We start from the raw sequence: 19,416 nt of genomic DNA, 5'->3' as shown, positions 1-19,416 counted from the left end.
TGGGGCGGGCCATGTCTGCTGACATCTCGCCCCATGGCCCGCACAGACAGCTCCAGGCTGAAAACCATCTGCTGCTTTCCATCAAGCTGAAATCCAACACCATGAGTACCTGTCACGGCTTGGGCCAGATTTTAGCCCTTTCACTACCCAGATGAGATCTGCAGATTTAATCCCCCTCTCCATGGAGAGGAAAGTGAGAGTGATCAACATGTAAAGAGACAACATAAAACATCAAAGTCAGTGAAGGAAAGAATCAAGCCTTAGATGGAAGGAGAACGATGAGATGCTTTAATAAGCTGAAATATTCCTGTGGTAAGATGGAGATGGACAATTAATTCATGAAAAGAGTATAGGGGGGAATGAACAATTCAAACTTTGAAATCTGAGCAAAGGTATCCATTGATGAAGCTAAGCAGATGGTGGAGCAGTTGTGATCCCATGAGATGCTGGAATAGAGAGAGAAAAGTGAGAGTTGATGAAGACCCTTGGCCCCAAGGAAGGAAAGGAGAAAACCTCAGTTTGTAGAGATGATCACAGAGATAGATGAAGAGAACCTTTGCGTTTGAATAACTCATCCTTAAAATAATACCCCTTGAGTTCATGGCCCATGAACACACCTCTGAGTGGTGTGAAAATGGGAGGCAGGCATGATGGCAGAGTTTTTTATGGGTGACTGCAAAACATGGGCATGAAAAGCCACAAGAAAACTGTTTCTTGTGGAGAACTCTCCATGGAATGACAAGAGAAAACTTCTCTCTCTACAAAGACTGACAAAACTGTTGTATAGTTAGTACTGCTTTAACCACCACGTTTTGTCTCTATGTTGTCAGCTGGGCAAGGAAATAGATGGGGTGTGGAGGAAAGGTCTCTGGAGGTTTTATTCTGGTTTCTTATTCTTGTAGTTCTATAAATAAACTTTCTTCATTCCTTTTAAGTTTTAAGCCTGTTTTGCCCTTCTCCTAATCTATATCTCACAGTAAGAAATAAGTAAGTATTCTAGTGATTTTTAGTTAGAGCTAAAACCATGACATTATTTGATGCATTGGCCAGGAAACAAAAATTGGCAAATCTAAACTAGTACACATCTGAAAGAAGAATTTCAGGTATTTAAAACACTGACCTAATGCACATTTATTGTGTGTATTCTAATCACCCCAGTGCTTAACCCTAAAGAGCTAGTTCTATGAGTTTCCTTCCAAAATAAGGCCAGGAAAGGCACAGCAAAATTTGGCGTTGTTGGCTTTTTGCTTCTGAATCTGTCACCATAAACAAATAAGCTTTCACCCTTTTCAAGTAAGACATTTGCTTAGAGTATATATGAAATAAACACCTCATAAAGGTTAACATTAGTCAAAAAGGAAAATGCAAGGAAAATTTAAGTTTTTGTTTCTCTCCACTAGATGGCCCTTTGGTGGAATGGCACGTTGCCCTATAAACTGGCTCTATTGCCTCCATGTTTCTGCCTTTTATCTGGAGTGCTGTTCTTACAGTATTCAAATGTGCAGGGAAGGAGAGATCAGGAAGGAACATACTTTAAAGAAAAAGCTAGGAAACACTGTGGAATGTGATAGGGAGAAAGAGAAAATAAAGAACACCAGTAAAAAAAAATAAATCTCAATTTAAAAATAATTTACATAATTGTCTTTACACTGTTATTTCTGTAGCTCTTGGCATTATTTTCCCCCCAATTTTATATTTATCTTCTAGCACTGCAGCAGTCCATGAAAAAAAATCTATTAATTGCATAAGTGGTACTGCCAAAAAGTCACAGAAGGTTCAAAATTATTTTTATCTACTCTCAGTGTAATGTTTGAGGAAGAACAGATTGTTGTAATATTCACACAGAATCGCAGAATTCTTAGGGTTGGAAGGGACCTCTGGAGATATCTAGTCCAACGCCACTGCTAAGAGCAGGTTATTCATGCTCACAGGTGTGGTGTCTTCATAAACAGTGAATTTGTCCCAGTCTAGAAATGTGTCCTAGACTATGAACACAGGGAGGAGTGGAATATACCCAGAGTGATATCTGAGATATAATCTCTCCAGAGTGAGAGTAAGACATGAAGGATGCCAAATGTTGATAATCAAAATGACAATACACGTTTACTCACTATCTAAGAAAGAGCAAGAAAGAAAATAGAGAAGTAGGAAAAAGCGAATAATTGCAGAAAGGAAGAAAGGTAATCACAATCACCACCAAGAATCTGTGGTGTCCTGCAAAGATCCTTCTTCCTTCGTCTGCTGGTGAGGAGAGTTCTGACAAACTTGCTGTTCATTCACTTATACAGAGGCTAAGTGGTGCTTTATGGCAGCATAAGGCAGTTCCACTCCAGCTTGGGATCATGGATGTGATATTCACAGGATATTCCCATGATGGGTGATATACCCCATTAGCTGGCCCTAGAGTTCACTCACCTTTAATAGCAGGGCATATTCACTGCCACTATCATGGGCATTCACAGCCCATTATCAATAGATGCTCATGGCCCTGTATCACACCAGATCTTGGAAGTGCAGATCTTATCAACGGCTGGGCAATAGTGAAATGTCTCCCTTTAACAGTTCATTACCAAGTCTTCAGTATTTTCCTCCACATGTTTATATAATTTCTGTTCTGCCTACTGTCTGCTGTTTTAAATACGGAATCTTACTAGGCAATAACAGTTTGTTTGTTTCTTTCTTTAGTAATCATGACCACAAATATAATTTCTCTCTGCAAAACCCTACTCTTCATTATTATGTGGTTTTCTCCATATTTCAAAACCCTCAGCCAATTAGGCATGAGCAATTATTTTCAGACCTCATCACCATGCACTCATAAAGACACGTGCTAGCACATATATTTTAGAGACTACATATTGAGCATTTATAAACAGCTGATAGGATCTGAGAAATGTGGTCTGAAATGTGAACTGAAGGTGTGGTACCCAGTAATATAGGTGAAGTTGAAGCTCAAAGTTTAAAATCTCAATTCTGTCTATCTACATAACCCAGAGATTTGATGTCTGAGGTGAAATGGTGCCAGTGCTTTAAGGAAGCCTGCTCCTGCTGTTCATTTTCAGAGTGGAAGGAGTACCAAATAAGCTTTTTATTTTGCTGATGCTGAAGAGAGAACTTTTGCAGGCACCTGTCTGGACAGGTCGCTATCAGTCATTATTTGAAATAAGTTAAAGTGTCAAGAGTAACAATCCAGCTTACTAAAAGGGTGGGAATTTTTGAATCATTAAGGTCCCACTGAAAAGTTTTAATATTTCGAAGTCTTCCCATATTTTTTCAATTTAAGAACTGGGAAGAATAATGTGCTTGTGCTGTTCCATGAGTGATAGCCTGCAAGGGGGAAGAACAGTTAAAATAACCTGACTCTCAGTTCATTATAGGATGTAATGAGGATGCCAGCCTCAGGTCACATTGTGCACCTATCAAGATCCCATAGACCATTCACCTTTACCTCAAGACCTGCTTCTACAGTCAGCTTTAAGATAACAGTATCATCCTGGCTGTCCTCCTTCCATCAACCTGACAATTTGATTATAGCAATGGGAAACAAAGACACACGGATCTCCTTCTTGCTTGCTCTGAAGAAGATCATTTATTGCAGCAAACCAAGCCTTTCTCTGCTCTAAATTTAACAAAGACCAGCATGCATTGGCTGCCTGCCACTGTAGTGTCACTGTTCACGCATCACTTTACCCAGCCAGCTCTCTGATCATGTGGTGTCCACACATCTCCCCAGCCAAGCACTGCCTCATGCATGAGGTGACCACAAGCCAGCCATGCAACCTGTCCTCTGGTTACTGGGCCAGTTCTTCACCTCACCATTTGTCAAACCTTTCCCAGAGTGCTTTCTGTTGCTCACCAGAAGTTAACAGGAGTTCTTATCTCCCACATTTGATAAAATAAAAACTTAACTGTGGGTTTGTCATCAGATCTGAGGCCTTTTGATAGAGATTCAGAAGACTTTAAGGAGATCAAATACCTCCAAAGCTGAAATAGTGTTGGCTTACTATCTTGTTCTTTGTGGTCTTCACAGAAAACAGTGATAAGGGTTTGGAAGGTAATTACTGAAGGTAGCGTTTTGAGCAGTGGCCAGACTATAAACCAGTATTTCACAGTCTATGTCTGTATGTTTTTCTGGGCAGTACTAATGACTCCTGCCAGTAAAGCACTAATTCATTTACTACTAACTACTTCTGTGTCTATTTCACCAGTCCACAGAAGGAAGTCTGCCAAGTGTTAGAGCCCTGTATATAGCTGAGTCTCCTGCTCAGGGATGATCTAAGTGCCTATTTATGGACTCTACTTTGGGCACCAATTATTAGTTGAATTATTATTATCTGAGGACTTTTCTCACAGAAGTTTCTGTTTAAGCAATAGAGATTTTTTGGCTTGTTACTAGAAGTCAAGGATGATTAGAGGAGTTCTTTAGTGATCGCAGCAGGGCTATACTTTTGCTTTTGCAGCCAGAGGTGACAGAGCCTAGCAGGGTTGATGTTTGAGGTGTTTTCAGATGCCTGTGTTTGGGGAAGGGGGTCAGGCCTTGCCCCTTGCCTTGCTCCACCCTTAAGGCCAGTATCCTGGCTGGCAGAGCTGCCAGCCATGGCACACCAGAGGCAGGGCTCCACTCTACCTTAAGCCAACTCCTGAGTGGCCAGATGACCAGCCAAATCACCCACCTCAAAGGTTGAGGATTAACCAATCAAAGGGTGAGGAGGGCCCATGAAGGCCAAGGGGTATTTAAGGCCAAGCAGGAGGCCAGCATATGTCTTCACCCTACCTGGTATTGGAGTTTCTATCTGAGCACCACTGGAGCTGAGAGCTATATGTGTGCTTTTCTATATCTTTTCTGTCTTTCTCGCTTTCTTCTTCCAATTCCCTCTTCTCAGAACATTGTAAGTAACTTAACATTGAAAAGTTTGCTAAGTAGGATGGGCCAAGTTAGCATAGTTAATGTTAATGTAGTTAATATGGCCCAAATATTTTATATTGATTAGATGTTGTACTAAATCTTTTGCCAAAGTTCTCTATTTTTCTAAATTTTACCTGTGACCTTTTGTCTTGTTTTGACTTCTTGAGAATATCTGGTTAGCATTTCTCACGTGCATCTCACCCAGAGTACAGGAACCACTGTAAACTCCTTTACTTGGGGCATTACAACAGGTAATCCATGAGCCAAGCAAACAAGAGTTCATGTGTCTTCTGGTGGCCAAGTGACAGGACCATACCACTGATGGCATACCTGTGCTGACATTGTAGCCACTCTCTGTGTCTACTACAAGTTAGTCTGGTTTGCCTTGGTTGATGCGGTGTGTGCAGAGGCTCTATCATACCAACTTGGACAGTGAGGGTTGTTTTGGGAAGATCCATCTGGAGTCTTTTTTCCAGGCACCATCTTGAAAAAATTTCAGCATTTGCTTCTATTCTCAAAACTCTCCTCTTGTGATCTGTGGCTTTCTCTCTAAATAAGAAGCTACTAGTAGCACAGTTATCCACCATAAAATGTTCAGAGTTTTATCCTCTGTACTTAAAAGTTTCTCTTTTTTAATTTTTCTTTCTTTTCTGACTTAAACCCTTTACCTTTACCCGAGTCTGGTTTTGAGTCTGGCTTATTTATTTCTCTCACTTTCCTGGTCATTTGAAATGTTTGGTTTTTAAATGCACTTTCACTTGAAGAGGAGAGAGGTTTGGGGTTACAGATATAATCCTTTCCTAAATCACCCTATTTTGTCATGGGGTTGGAAGCACAGTCTGTTGAATAAAAATACTCACACAGCACGGATTTTCTTTAGAGACTTGTGTAAATTAGCTCAACATAGTCTAGAGCTAGTAATTTACTTCGTTTTCCTTTGGTTTCACCAAAACGAAAATACAGTTCTGGGTGAAAATCAGTATGTAAATGTTAAGTATTAGTATTAGCCAAGCAGCACATCAATCTTTAATCTACAATTTCCTGTGACAGAGGAGGAGGACATCTTTACTTCTCAGTCTTTACTTTGGGCTCATACCCTTTTTAAAATTCAGGTCAGACCATCAACATCAATTTGACTCTGCTTTCACAGTTTGTGCTCACAACATGCCCTAGCAAATCTCTTAATTTTCAGACATCTTAAGCTTTCTGCAAACAAATCACACAAATGAAATAGTAATAAAGCTTTGTATTAAGCTTTGGTGGCTCTGTATTATATATTTTATCTACTATATAAATGACAATTATATCCAGAAAATTGGCAGTTGGAGTCATGCAAGTGGTAAAATTGATTCCAGTCACAGCCCATCTTCAAGGCCCCAGAATTATCTTGCCAAGTCCCTTAAAGGGGCTTATGGGTTGGTTTTTTCTTTTACCCAGAGTTAGACACAAAGCAGAAATACTGACAAGATATTGCTCAAGAGTCAAAATGGCAAAAACTTTACTGGAAACTTCAGAAAATCAGGGAAGTTTGGCAGAAGTTTAAAGCAACATTGAAACAACACAAAAGCATTTCACAAAGCATTAATTTAGCAAGCTTATAGACTTAGGTCCATTCAACTTGACAAACTCCAACCCATCTGAGCTGGAGTTATTTAGACGTCAAGAAGAAAGAATTAGAAGAAAGAGAACAAAGAGTAAGACAGAAGAGATATAGAAAAGAGCATATATGATTATCACCAGTGGTTCCAGTGGTCAAGACATGCTTGCCTCAGGCTCTGGTGTGAGTACCCTTTGGCTTTTCTGGGCCAAACCAGATGGGTTTTCCCTCAGGTGGGACATCTGGTAGCCATTCTGAGGCTGGATTAGGAGCTCCAGGGGCAGGTTTGGAACATTGCCTCCACTGTGCCGCTGCAGGGCTGGGGTACAGGCTCTAGGGTGTGGGGTGGATGGAGCAGCACACCACCTCACCAGGGCAAGGCTGGTCTTACCCCTTACCCCACACATGCAACCGAAATGTTTCAAGCCAGTGATCTCCTTCAGTCTCTCACACCATCTTTCTCTGGAAGGGAAATGCCAGTAGTGTTTGAAAAATCAATTATTAAAAACTGTAGTTTACTCTAGGTAGCTCAAGTGTTGTATTAGATAACATGGCATTTTGCTGGAAGAAAATAAGTGTAGTTTTTCCCTAGCCCAGCTTATTTTTTATGCAAATATTTGGAACAGGAAATAAAAAACAGTTAATAGTTTCGGGACATGTGGGAATAGTTGGAATAGTTTAAGCAAAGATGAACCATGATTCTTTTGACTGCCTCCTCTTTTCCTGTGCTGTTTTGTCTAATCCTGCCTCAGAGTATGTCAACAAATTTTCTTTAAGCTCAGAAGGTGCAGTGGGTTGGAAATAGTGATCCTTTCTCTGTCTCTTGCTGTCTTTATGGTTTTTATGGGAAATTATTTAAAACTGATACATTTTTGGATAGTCTGGTTCTGGCTAAGACGGGATGAATTTTTGCAGGAAATTCCAGGACTCCAGGTGGTGTTATGGCTGGAACCCAGAGGTTATTTTCTACCATCTCACATCATTGTTGGGGGTGGGGGAAAGGGATTCTCTTCTGGGAGGAGGGGTTCCTTTTGGTTCCTTTTGGTTGGCACCACTTTTAAGTGTGGCACTGGCTCTGAGCCAGAGGGAGCAGTCAGGGTGGTGTGGCTGCAGTCAGGTTGGGCTCTGCAGTGAGCATTTTGCATGTAAATCACTCTCCCTTTTGTACACTTTTATTTTTAATATTGTCGCTGTTGTTCCTTTCCTTATCTCACTGTTGTTCCCAGTAAATTGTTTTTATCTCAGCCACAATCTTTTGTGACTCCAGTTCTCATCTCCAGCCCACCACAGGGGTGGGGAGGGAGAGGGAGTGAGCATGCAGCGGCAAGATTTGGAAAGTCTCAGTGGGAGCACTAAATTGGAGAGTGCCATTCCTATATCATGACATGAAGAAAGGTACAGATTTATTGTGTAAGATACTTATAAATTAAAACAGCCTCAAGACCTTTGAATGTAACCACACGAGTTCTGGTTATGCCACAAAGGGCACTGGTTTTGTTAGAGTGACATAATTCTTTTCTCACACAAGTTAATTATAAATCAAAATAAATTTACATAGAGGGCAGAATCTCTTAAACAAAACTGAAAAGACAAGGGGTGTACATATTGAGTAAGCAGAAAGATACCTGTATGGCTTACTGTTCACTTCTGCTGTACAAGGAAGCATTACACTAGAAGTATGTGTTTTACAGGAAGGAATGGAGCAGGTGCCTATTTCCTGATGATGAATGAAGCATGCTGGTACATGATGCACATCTTCAGAAACTATATACCTGAGAGTAATGGTGTCATTGCAAACGCTTCAAGAATCCAGTAAATATTAAGGAAATAACTTACATAAACAACTCTGTGTTGCTGTTAGGCACTGGATGTAGTAGATATCGCTGGTTGTGATCCATTATGGTCATTCTCAGAACACAAAAATATTTCTTTGTGATACAATAATTATTAATCTTATGTGAGACTATAAAGTCTTTCACATTGCCTGAGAAAATAGTGGTTTTGCTTTGTCAGAAGTGCTTGGTTTATAAATTACACTTAATCACTGAAATTATTTTTCTCATCTCTGTCTGCTTCTCTCATGGTTGTTTTTTAGATAATCTGTGTTGTCTAACTAAATACTTTCAAACATCTTCACAGGTAATCTTGCAGAAACAGTGATGTTGAAATGATTAAATGATAAATCATGTTTTCTTCCAATCTAATTTATTAAGATAGCAAAAATATAAACAAAATGAGTGAACAAACATACTGTCTGATAGTTATGTACCAGGAGAAGAAAAGAAAAATTAAATGCAACATATATTTCTTAGATGCTGAACTTTGGCATCAATGACAGAGATGATTGTATCATGTGGTTTGTCATGACAAAAGAGTTGAATGTCTTTTATGAAATATTTTCTTACGAGTACAAAATTCTCTTTCGATTTCTTGTTTTCAGAAAATAGTAATCACATTCAAACTATATAGGGTAATATGGCAACAACACATTGGAAATGTTGAACATAACATTTTGGCTTATCTGTAGTCTGTAAAAAAGGAAGAGAAACAATTTTTTTTTTTTCATGATGATACTTCATTTAATACATCTAATGCAGTATTGTTAGTGGTTTTGGATTTGATGCTGAAAACATGTCTGGATTTCAAGATGGATATTTGGGGGAAAAAGAACAGCTCTCTATAGGAACTGAGTTTTTTGGGTTTCTTGCTCAGTGCCTTCCACAAAAATGTTTATTTTCCTCTGCCTACATCAGCTCAAAAATCAGCATTTCAACAAACTGCCTTTATTTCATCTTATGACTCCTGTTGCTTGAAAGAGCACACAACATACATGGTTGGCACTTGCAGCATGTTTAAAACCTGAGTAAGAACTGTCTTACTCAAATATGTGTTTAGAAACTAACACAGTGACAGACAAAATTGTGTGGAACTCAGCATATATACTAAACCATACCTATTCCAGTAAGAACTGTTTACAGGACAAGAAATTGTTTTCTTATTGCCAGGTTTTACCAATTCCTTTTAAATGAATCTGTAACGCAGGACCTTTTGAAACTTAACTGATGGCTACAAAATCTTTTTCCTACAGTCAGAAATTCTTTTACTCAACTACTCCTATTCTTTTATTTAGGACAGTGAAAAGAAAGGATTTATTAATAGACTTTATGCCATCCAGGAGGTGTGTGTCACTGTCCAGAATATCCTAGATGAAATTGCTTCTTTTGGTGAAAGGATCAAGAAGTAAGTGCTGACACAGGTGCTGGATTGCTCTCCAATACCCATTAACACCTTTTCCATGCAGAGACATAAAATGTTAGACTTATTTATTCCAGGGAAGTCCATTGTTCAAACTCATCTATATTTACTTTGCTTTATAGAGGCCCTCAGTCAGTGGAAATTCTGTCATATTAATTTTGGAATTTATAATTACATTAATTGGGACAAAAATAAGAAGTAAGGTTTTTAAGTAAAACAGAATAAGCATATTGTTGGGAGGTTGTTAATTAAAAACAATAATAAAAAATGCAATTTTGATAAATGAAATAATCAGAACTGAATAGGGTTTTCAAATTTTAAGAATGTACATATGATCACTTTATTTTTAAAAAGTTTTATTTATAGGTCAGCAAAACCTTTCCTTTAGAATATTTGTAATTTGTATCATCAAATACATAATATATAAAAATTGCCAACAAATCTAGACATTCAGAAAGAGAGATTCTGAGATTTACTGCAGGAAATGTACTTGTGTATTTCTGGCATGGTCAGTGGACAGCAGCACAAGTTTATTACTTGAGGTCAGACAGGTTCCAGAAAGACACCTTCCAGCTGTAAGCTGCAAAGCATGGAAAGGATTGACTTGGTATTCTGCACTGAAAGCCAAAAACATCTTACCAGTACCCAATTCACTTTTGGAAGTGAATTTTAGGAAACCTATGCCTTGGGTGGAGGTCAGTCTGCAGGAATCCTGAGGATCGTCTCTAATACTGCCCTTTTCTATCCTGATGACAGGAAGATTTCCATTTATGCATTTAAGGGCAAAGTCCCTAATAGGAAATCTGAGGAAGTGTTCCCATAGGGATAATTTCAGGCAGGCTGTGTTCACAGCAGGAGAGGCAGGTGCAAGCATATCGTATCACACAAGTTTTCCCATTACAAAAATGAGCCAGTCTCTGAAAAAAGTCCTTTATCAAAAGGCTATTCGTGGAAGTTGTCTTGATGATTAAGTAGTTCTAATTGTGCCTTTTGGAGGTAGGGTTTGTTCTATTATATACCAGATGAGAGCTACAGAATTTTGTAAACTGAGTGAGACTATAAATCTTTGTAATTTGCTCCTAAAACTATAATGGGAAACCTGTACTGAATGCTGTGTTAACACAGCCCATAAGGAGCTTTGCTAAGTGAGGAGCCAGTGCTCCCACACATCATGGTGTGTCTGTGATCCATTGCACAAAGCCGAGTCACAGGAACATGAGCAGACCCTCAACCTTCTGTTCTTCCCAAATGCGTACAGAAAAGGGGAAAAGAGCAGGTGTCCCCTGAGGATAAAGGGAGGGGTCCTACACTAAGTGACACTAGCATAATGTTAGTGGAGACATGTCAAAATTGTCAGGGAAAAAAGAAGACAAACACAGGAAGCCAGAGCTCATTATGAAAAATATGGCTTGCAATTCAGATAATTGCAATTATTCATCTAGAGAAGCCAAAATAATGTAATCACATTGATTGAGAATGTAGCTAGTAGTAATACTTTAAAGTGTATCATGAGACTATTTAGATTTAAAGCCACATTTTCCTTCTGGATAAATGTCAGGCAACACTTTTGCGATGGCAGTGCCTTCCTGGAACAAATCCACTGAGCCCAGCTCCCCTTAACCAACATTCCTGTGGGACATATTTATAAAATTATCATCTGGTCTTTCTCTCTTCACTGAACACAGCGGTTGGAGAGCCACAGCACCCTGTTTCAAGATCCATTAACTGTCCCTTCCTCACACCTCAGTTTTGCAGAATGAGGTGACCTGCAGACTTTTATCAGAATAGAGTCTGGGATGCTTAGTGAGGATGTTTTTATCTGTGACTTTCTTTGGAAAGGTGATGTCCTGAAACCCTGATGGGATCCCAGAAATTCTCTTCCTTTATTCATATAAATAACCTTTACTTATAACCTTTACTTATTTCAGGGTTTTTATTACCTTTTTTTCTTTCCTTTTGACATTCAGGCATTTTTATTTCTTCTCTCAACCACTGCTGTTGCATTATCCCTGTCTTCATGACTAACTGTTCTATCCCCTCCTTTTTTTTTCCCCTAGCCCTCTCCTTCTTAAGAATGGATGAGTTTCCACCTTTGCATAGCCATGTACTTGCCTTTTCCTTTTCCCTCAAAGCTGGAAGGCACCTGGCTGAGGTGTGCACCTACACCTCAGACAGAGGGGAATATCCTTGTTCAGCCTTTAACTGTTTGTGCTGTTCTTACAGTGGAATAGGGAGGAGATAAAACAAGAAAGCCTTAGCAGTACTCTTCCAACTATTGTATCCTACTCTCCCATGGTGTTGAGAAGAGAATGTAGATTGCCTGTGCAAGTACATTTGCCTGATGCTGAAACTGGGGTTAGGCACTGAGATTACGGAAAAGCAGAGCAGTGATTCACCTGGCAGATGTGCACTGCTGGGCTGGGAGAGGTGAAATTCAGCAGGCGAGTGTGCAAAGCCAGGACCTCCTTTCATTTCATTTCCACTGACAGTGGGTCCAAGCCCAGACTCTCCCTGATGAGTGACAAATGTATCCATGCCTTCATCAGTAGACTCAGTTAGTTCTCCTTAATGGAAACTGACACTTACTGTCCTCTGCTCTTGCATTGGCTTTATTGGCTGACCTCAGTTCTGACTTTTGTTGATTTTTCTGTAGTACATTCAACTGGACTGTCCCATTCCTGAGCTGGCTGGCAATTGTTGCCCTCTCTGTGTTCACGGTCATCTTATATTTCATTCCACTGCGATACATTGTCCTTGTCTGGGGTAAGTAAAGCTGTTTTTAACTGCCTGTGCCACTTTATAATCCTGGTTTTTTAATGAATGACTTACACTGACAGTACTTTTTGGTATTTATGGCCATGAAGCTGCCCTTTGATGGAATTAGGAATGTTAGTTAAAAATTGCAACAGTGTAAATATTTAGGACCACCTGCAAAATGCATTTTTCTTGGCTGGCATTCTAGACTTAATCATACTATAAACATGTAGCCATGAGGATTCTTCATATATCAAAATGTAGCTTTGTCTAGATATTACTCTGATTTATTTTCACCACTTATACATAAACAGAGGTATTTCAATCTATATAGTGCATTTAGGACAATACACCTTTTTTACTGCAGTACTTTATCTTGTGAAAGTGTATGCAAACATAGCAGCAAGAAACCTGTTTAAGGGGTCACCTTTAGTTAGACAGAAAAGAATAGAGGGTATTTGGCTGGTTGATAATGAACCGAAACCCTGGGAAGATAGGGGGATGGAATTATGATTGATCCAAGCTTTCACTACTTGTGTTTATATCTATTCTTTATACTGATTCTTAAAAGCTTCTGTTACCACATCTGTTGTGAATAATGCTTCTTTCATTTGTATATCTTTTCATGCATCTTACACCACCAGCAGCTGTACCCTTACCCAGCAGCACAGACTTATGGAGAGCACAGTCTCAGTTACATCAGTGGCTAGATTTTCTTTCTGAAGAGAGAATAGCAATCACACTTTTGTGACAAACTTTCGAATTCAGGAGACAGCACAAAATCACTGAACTGACTCCAAAGAATTTATTTTTTGTTTACTGGTCAGTAATTTTCTGAGAATGTTTTCTCAAATGATCATAGCCATAGCAATAAAGAGGGTATGAACAAAAGTATTTCTGCAGAACTAACAAAAGCAAGCATATGGGCTTCCTTTCCTTTCCTGTCTTTGACTTTTTCTTATTTCCCCATACCATGCATCACTTAAGTGTAAACCAAACTCTTTGTTTGTTCCCAAAATTTAATTTCTTCTAGCACACACAGAGGAAGTTCAAAGTATTTGTCTGTGCCCTTTTTCCTGTAATTTTTCAGACGGGTCTGACATCTTGCTTTCTTACATCAGGTTTGATACAATAAACAGAGATTATAATACCCCTCCAAGATCCACAAAACTGTAGAGCCAGAACAGTTCTTTGAAAAGCTCATGACTCATATTCCTGGAATTGTCACACTCCCACAGAAATATCTCTGTTTCAGGCAGAGTCTCAACTCCCAGGCCTACCAAACCATGGATGGATAGCAAAAGGATAAATTATTATACATGCACCTTGCACTCTCTTAAGCTCTTCCCTCCCTGCCTTCAAGTTACATAGGCTATGTTGATAGCACTTCAAGCTCCCTTGTTCATTCGAGGTTTCAACTCCACGTTTTTCTCCTGCATGGTTTTCTCCTGTTCAGGTGACTTTTTACTCAGCAAGCATATGTGGATCCCTTCTTTAAGAACCTTTTTCTCTTGCATCATGACAGGAGATCAGACACAGTTCAGACCTCCTCAGGGTGAAATGAGTCCTCACAGAGATATGTCAATCTGAGCATAGCTTTGAGCAACTATCCCTTCAAAAACTGCAGTATTCCAAACACCTACGTATTTTCTCCATCACTGCATGTTTCTAGCCTCTCCTAAGTATATTTCTTCATCCTATTCATCCATCCTGCCTATGGAAACCGCTGTTTTTTTACTTCCGTAGGAATGTTTGAGCTGGTCTGTAGCAGCACTTACCCATTTTGTTCTTTGGAAGACAGAGTTTTTAAATGAAAATTTCTTCATATTATGTGTCATCTTTGGCATTGCTGTCTTCCTTCTGTGCTTCCATAGGGTCTGCCCCTTTCAGCCTGCCCTAGCAAGAAATTCTCCATCTTTTCCTGGCTGTCTCTCTCCCAGAAGAGACTACCAGTCCTTGAAGATGTGGTGTGTTAGATGGAGTGGAGCAGGTGGAGAGGAAACACCTCTCCATCCTAATCCCACTTGATGAAGTCCTGAGTCCTGGTAACAGATACAGCTGTTTATGTGGAAAAAACTATAATTATTTTAATCTGAAAAATTTCAAACTGTTGGAAAAGACCAATCCCCTTGTTATATTCTGCTTCTCCTGTAGTGTCTCCTCTCATCTGTGCAGCACTTTTCCTTTCTCAAGGTTTCATGTGCTGACTGGTATTTTTCTTTATCAGATGTAGTTAAGTGAGATCATACATACCACCTGAATTCACCATGGGTGGTCCAGTGGCCATGTGCAATGAGCAGCGGTGTTCACCTTAAATTTTGCTGTCACTTGTGATGCAAAATATCTTCTTAAATGAAGGTGCTTGAACATCAGATATTCCTTCTGAATACTCATTATCCAACACCATATAAAAGGAGGGCAGCATCTCCTATCTATGCTGCAGAACTGAGGAATCATGCTGGGGGAGGCTTTGGGTGTTGTTGACACTGCATCTTGCATGCCCCATCCAAAGGCTTTATGTCCATGCTAAAGCTTTCTGAAAAGTTTGGGCACCAAAGACTTTGTGGAAGATAAACTATGTTATCCTATATCTGATAAATTACACAGAAAAGTATATTTTTAATAGTCTCCTGGCTTGCTCCTGCTCATGTGAGAGTCAATGCAGTTTGCACTGTTCCTGTCCATATTTTAGATGTGTTCCCAGAGCCCACAAACCAGGTTCTCAAAGTGTATGAATCTGACTTGCTATGTAATGATAAGAAAATAAGTATAATTTAAAAGCCCGCTTTCTGGTTATTTTGTGAATTATTTTTCTTGGTGCTTCTGAACTCTAATTGTCAGTAGGCATCATAAGACCATGATGTCTAAGGGAGACATATCCTCTCTTCTCTGCACTGCCATCAGCTCGTCTCTATTTGTCATTCCCACACAGAGGTTTGTGCAAATTCCTCTGAAGTCTTCATATGATGCAGACTTCATGCTTCCCATATGTTTCATTGTCCTTAACATGAAAAATACTTTTCTTGAATCTTCTGAATCTTTTATAAATCTTGTGTCCTCCAATTAAGCTGATTCCTGCTCATCTTTTCTGTTACAGAAATTAAATACTTTTTATGCCTCTGTTTTTCCCAGCTTCCTCATAATAACAGTTTTACTTACTTTCCAAAAAAAATATATTGAAGGAATTTGAAAATGTCCCTAGAACTTTTGCATTTTGAAACAGGAAACCACAGAAGCAGAGTCCAGCCTTTGGAGCCTGAGTTTTCAATTCATGCATTCAGTGCTACAGTCAGGATTCAGAATGGATCCTAAAATCTGTTTTAAAACTATGACAAAAGTATGTATTTTTTGATATCTTATATATTATGATAGTAACATATGAATTTTCACTTTTGCAGGCATCAATAAATTTACAAAGAAGATTCGAAATCCATATGCAATTGATAACAATGAGCTACTTGACTTCCTGTCCAGAGTCCCTTCCGATGTGCAAGTGGTGTGTATATTTTTTCTGGGTTGGTTTTTTTTGGTTTTTTTTTTGTTTTGTTTTTTAAAGAATTTTTAAAGCAGTTACTTTGCTTTACTATTATATTCTTTGGCAGAAATAAATTGCAAAGTCAAGCTGAGGATAGCCCATAAACCATAAGGAGGCTGCTAGAACTTTTTTGAGAAAGAAGTTCCTGCATTGGTTGTGCCTCTGAGGATCCATAGGAGCAATCAGTAGAAGGACAAGTGTTTGTGAGATGGTAGCAGATGCTAGGGCTCATATTAAACAGCATCCAGCATGATGTGAATCTGACTGGGATACGGCACTGTGGAAGTGCTGGAGCTGAGGCCACAGTTCAACTGTGCTCATAAATTCCTTAAAAATAATTTTAAAAAAAGATGGTTGTGAATTACAAGGTTTTATGATGCAGCACACAATACCCAGAGCATGCAAGATAAGATAGCATCAAGTACATAAATCATAACCTTTGTCACAAAGATTATGGACTTCCCATATTTCTAGTTTCAGTTCAGAGCTGGTATTAAGTAGGAGATATGGGTGCAAACACCCTCTCTGTATCTGATATCCTCCATGGTAGACATTTAGAAATAACCAAGTTTTTAAGAAATATTATGAAGAATGGTATCCAACATGGTTCAAGATGATAATGTTTATTGTCTGCTAGAGCTTGTGGAGAAAAAACCAAAAAAAAGTAATCTTTTCTAAGTTTACATCAGCATGTGGTGTTATTTTCTGGTAGGATTTTTCCTGGTGTTAGTTTTCCTTCTTATTCTAGATCTGTCACTCTGTTGTTGGTTAATCACGTCTGCAAATCCTGTGTCATTTTTAGGGGGAAAGCCTCTTTTTTAAACTTTTTATCCCTGGTAGAAAAAAAAAGATATCTTTCTTTTTTTCTAACAAGTGCCATCTGACAACTTACTTTCTGAACTTTGTGTTTAAACAGATGCAATACCATGAACTGAAACAAGATTCTACTCACAGCCCAAGCAAGAGAAAGAAAAATAATCCTGCCTAGCCAACTTCATGTGTTGAGGAGACCAGCATCTGCCAGGGGAAGATAAAAGAGCAAGCCTAAAAAGCATTTCCTTTCTCTAAGCTTTTTATTTATCTTGCCTTTTTATCTAGTGGGGAGATTTTGTAACAGCATTAAAAGGTGTTTCTCATGGAAAATCTATTTCTCATTGTAAAGACATTTGTTTCAGGTAGGGTTTTTGCCATTTTAAAGCGATGTAAAACATTAAATGAGTCAATCTAAAATGGAGAAGATATACTACTACCTGGCTGTCAAATACACATGAGATAGTCAAACCATGCCAACTAAACCTACAAAATGTTTAGCTTTAAATCTGACTCAGAAATTTCTCAGATTTTATTTGTGAGCATTAATATTTTTATCCAGTAAGTCATCATTACTATTTTCTATGTTTTATATATTGCAAAAGAAATACAAAGTAGTGGGACCTACTGCACTTCAGTTTTAGCAGATTTTTTTTAAATTTCAGACCCTGATGTTAACTCGTGGTGCAATATTTTTCTGTGTGGTAGGACTGCTTATAAGACAGTGAGAAACACCAAGTGCTAATTTCTTTCTGGAGCTCCTAAGAGCAGTTTCTGCTGTCTTTATCATTCCATTGTTATGACCTAAAAATCTCTGTTTCAAAATACTGCCAGGTTTGTAACTGACTTCCTATCATATTTTTTCTACATGTACCAGTAGTCTTCATTTGTACTACATAGCTTAGCTCTAATGGGTCAAACTAACTCCATACTGCTTTGGGTGTCACGCTATGAACACTTTTTGTGCACATAACTATTTTAATATGGATATCTTGCAGAAAAGGTTTTTCATTCAAATCACAAGATCATATTAATATGCTTTATTGTATAACATTACCTGTTACCAACGTGAAATACCGTGTAGAAGAAAAGAATGCAGTTATGGTCAAACTGATATGCCAGGGTTTTTTCCTTAGTTAATAATGTCAGTTCTTCTGATACGATCTTTCCCTACTGCATGGAAACTGCATTATCTTATAAATTACATGGAACATAGATGAGAAACATTTACATTTCAAATGTCTTAGTGGCCACTGCATAACGAGTACTTGGGGATATATTCTGGTAGCTGCATGCAGACTTCCACACTCAGCTCCCCACATAGTGAGCAGAGTCTCATTCCTGAGGGACTACCTGTGCACAGCTCCTCATTATAGTTCCCAGTGACATTAAAGGGGATTTTTTTGCCCAGGGGAGAGTGACAGGACTGCATCCTCAAGGGGGGCTGTGGTCCTCTCTGGATTACCTCTCACTGGTTGCAATTGCAGATAAAGTTATATTGCACTACTTTAAAAATACTTTTTGAAAACTCTATTTAGAAATACTTTGCAAGCACATGTGAATATGTATTTGTCCAAAGAAATACGTGTTAGCTGCATTGCTCATGAAGGATCATCCTGGATTTCTTTATTTTGCAGATAAGATGATAGCCAAGTTCTTACAGGACATTTACTTTGATCCTTCTGTTGTATATTTAAAAGAATGCCAATCAAATGAATGGTCTGCAGAAAGCCTTGGAACTAAACAAGCTCTTGTTACATCATGACTTTGAAAGAGTTTAATTTTGCAGCTTGTGTAACCTTTTGGCTGTATCCTACATGTATGAAGAGCTGGATACTATTGGTGAAATCAGAAGCACTGGTCGGCCGATTTTGTTTTAAAAAAAACAAATTTGTGAGCGAACAAGATGTGAATGTTTGTTGCCTGTTGTCAGTTTTGCACATTTCTTTAATACACTGCAAGCCTTGTTCCTTCTTAACCAAGTTGCCCACCAGCCTGTGTGCGATTTCTTCTTGTCTCACAATTTCAAATGTCTACTTTGGTGGTAATATCTCAGCTGATTATGCATGTTTCCTGCATTAAACACACTTCTAAGCGTCACTCTATTAGATATTCTGAAGCCTCTGTCTTTGAAATCCTATGTTGTAGTTTTTCCTTAAGTGCTGCGATGGGCAAGTGAATGAAAACATTGTATTTCTTTGTGCAGGATTTTAGTATTTTAAGTTCCATTACATGGGGGGGGTGGGGGGAGGGACAAAAACATCTTTTTGTTGAAAAATGGTGAACTTCTTTTAAATGCCTCATCACTCAAAATTGATCTCACCGAAAATCTAACACACAAAGGCAAGGGTAAGAATCTGTATTGATTAAATACGATTCTCCTGCCACAACAAGACAATTTAAAATCACAGTTTAAAATAGTTTGTGAGTGAACCCATTTTCAGTATTTGCAGTTTGTCTACGCTGCTTTGTGTAGGTGGCCTCTGCAAAGAGCCAATCCTGTCTTATGCCATAAATATTCCAACATATCTTCCTTTTCCAGACTGATTCTGAAGTCCA

The 19,416-nt window shown here is 38.7% G+C and overlaps 1 protein-coding gene across 1 annotated transcript in view; it reads left to right on the top strand.

Annotated features, from left to right (window-relative positions):
- The window catches only part of MCTP1 (multiple C2 and transmembrane domain containing 1), a 220,215-nt gene extending 203,180 nt beyond the window's left edge, over positions 1–17,035 (top strand). Inside the window, exons 19-22 of the mRNA XM_058825862.1 lie at positions 9,634–9,743; positions 12,412–12,521; positions 15,911–16,008; positions 16,964–17,035. Of these exons, the coding sequence (XP_058681845.1) occupies positions 9,634–9,743; positions 12,412–12,521; positions 15,911–16,008; positions 16,964–17,035 (390 nt within the window). The remainder of the gene's footprint in view (positions 1–9,633; positions 9,744–12,411; positions 12,522–15,910; positions 16,009–16,963) is intronic.
- Positions 17,036–19,416: the final 2,381 nt, after the last annotated feature.

The sequence above is a fragment of the Poecile atricapillus genome, chromosome Z, assembly GCF_030490865.1.
Source record: "Poecile atricapillus isolate bPoeAtr1 chromosome Z, bPoeAtr1.hap1, whole genome shotgun sequence".
Lineage (NCBI taxonomy): Eukaryota > Metazoa > Chordata > Aves > Passeriformes > Paridae > Poecile > Poecile atricapillus.
This window is presented reverse-complemented; position numbering and strand designations above follow the sequence as displayed.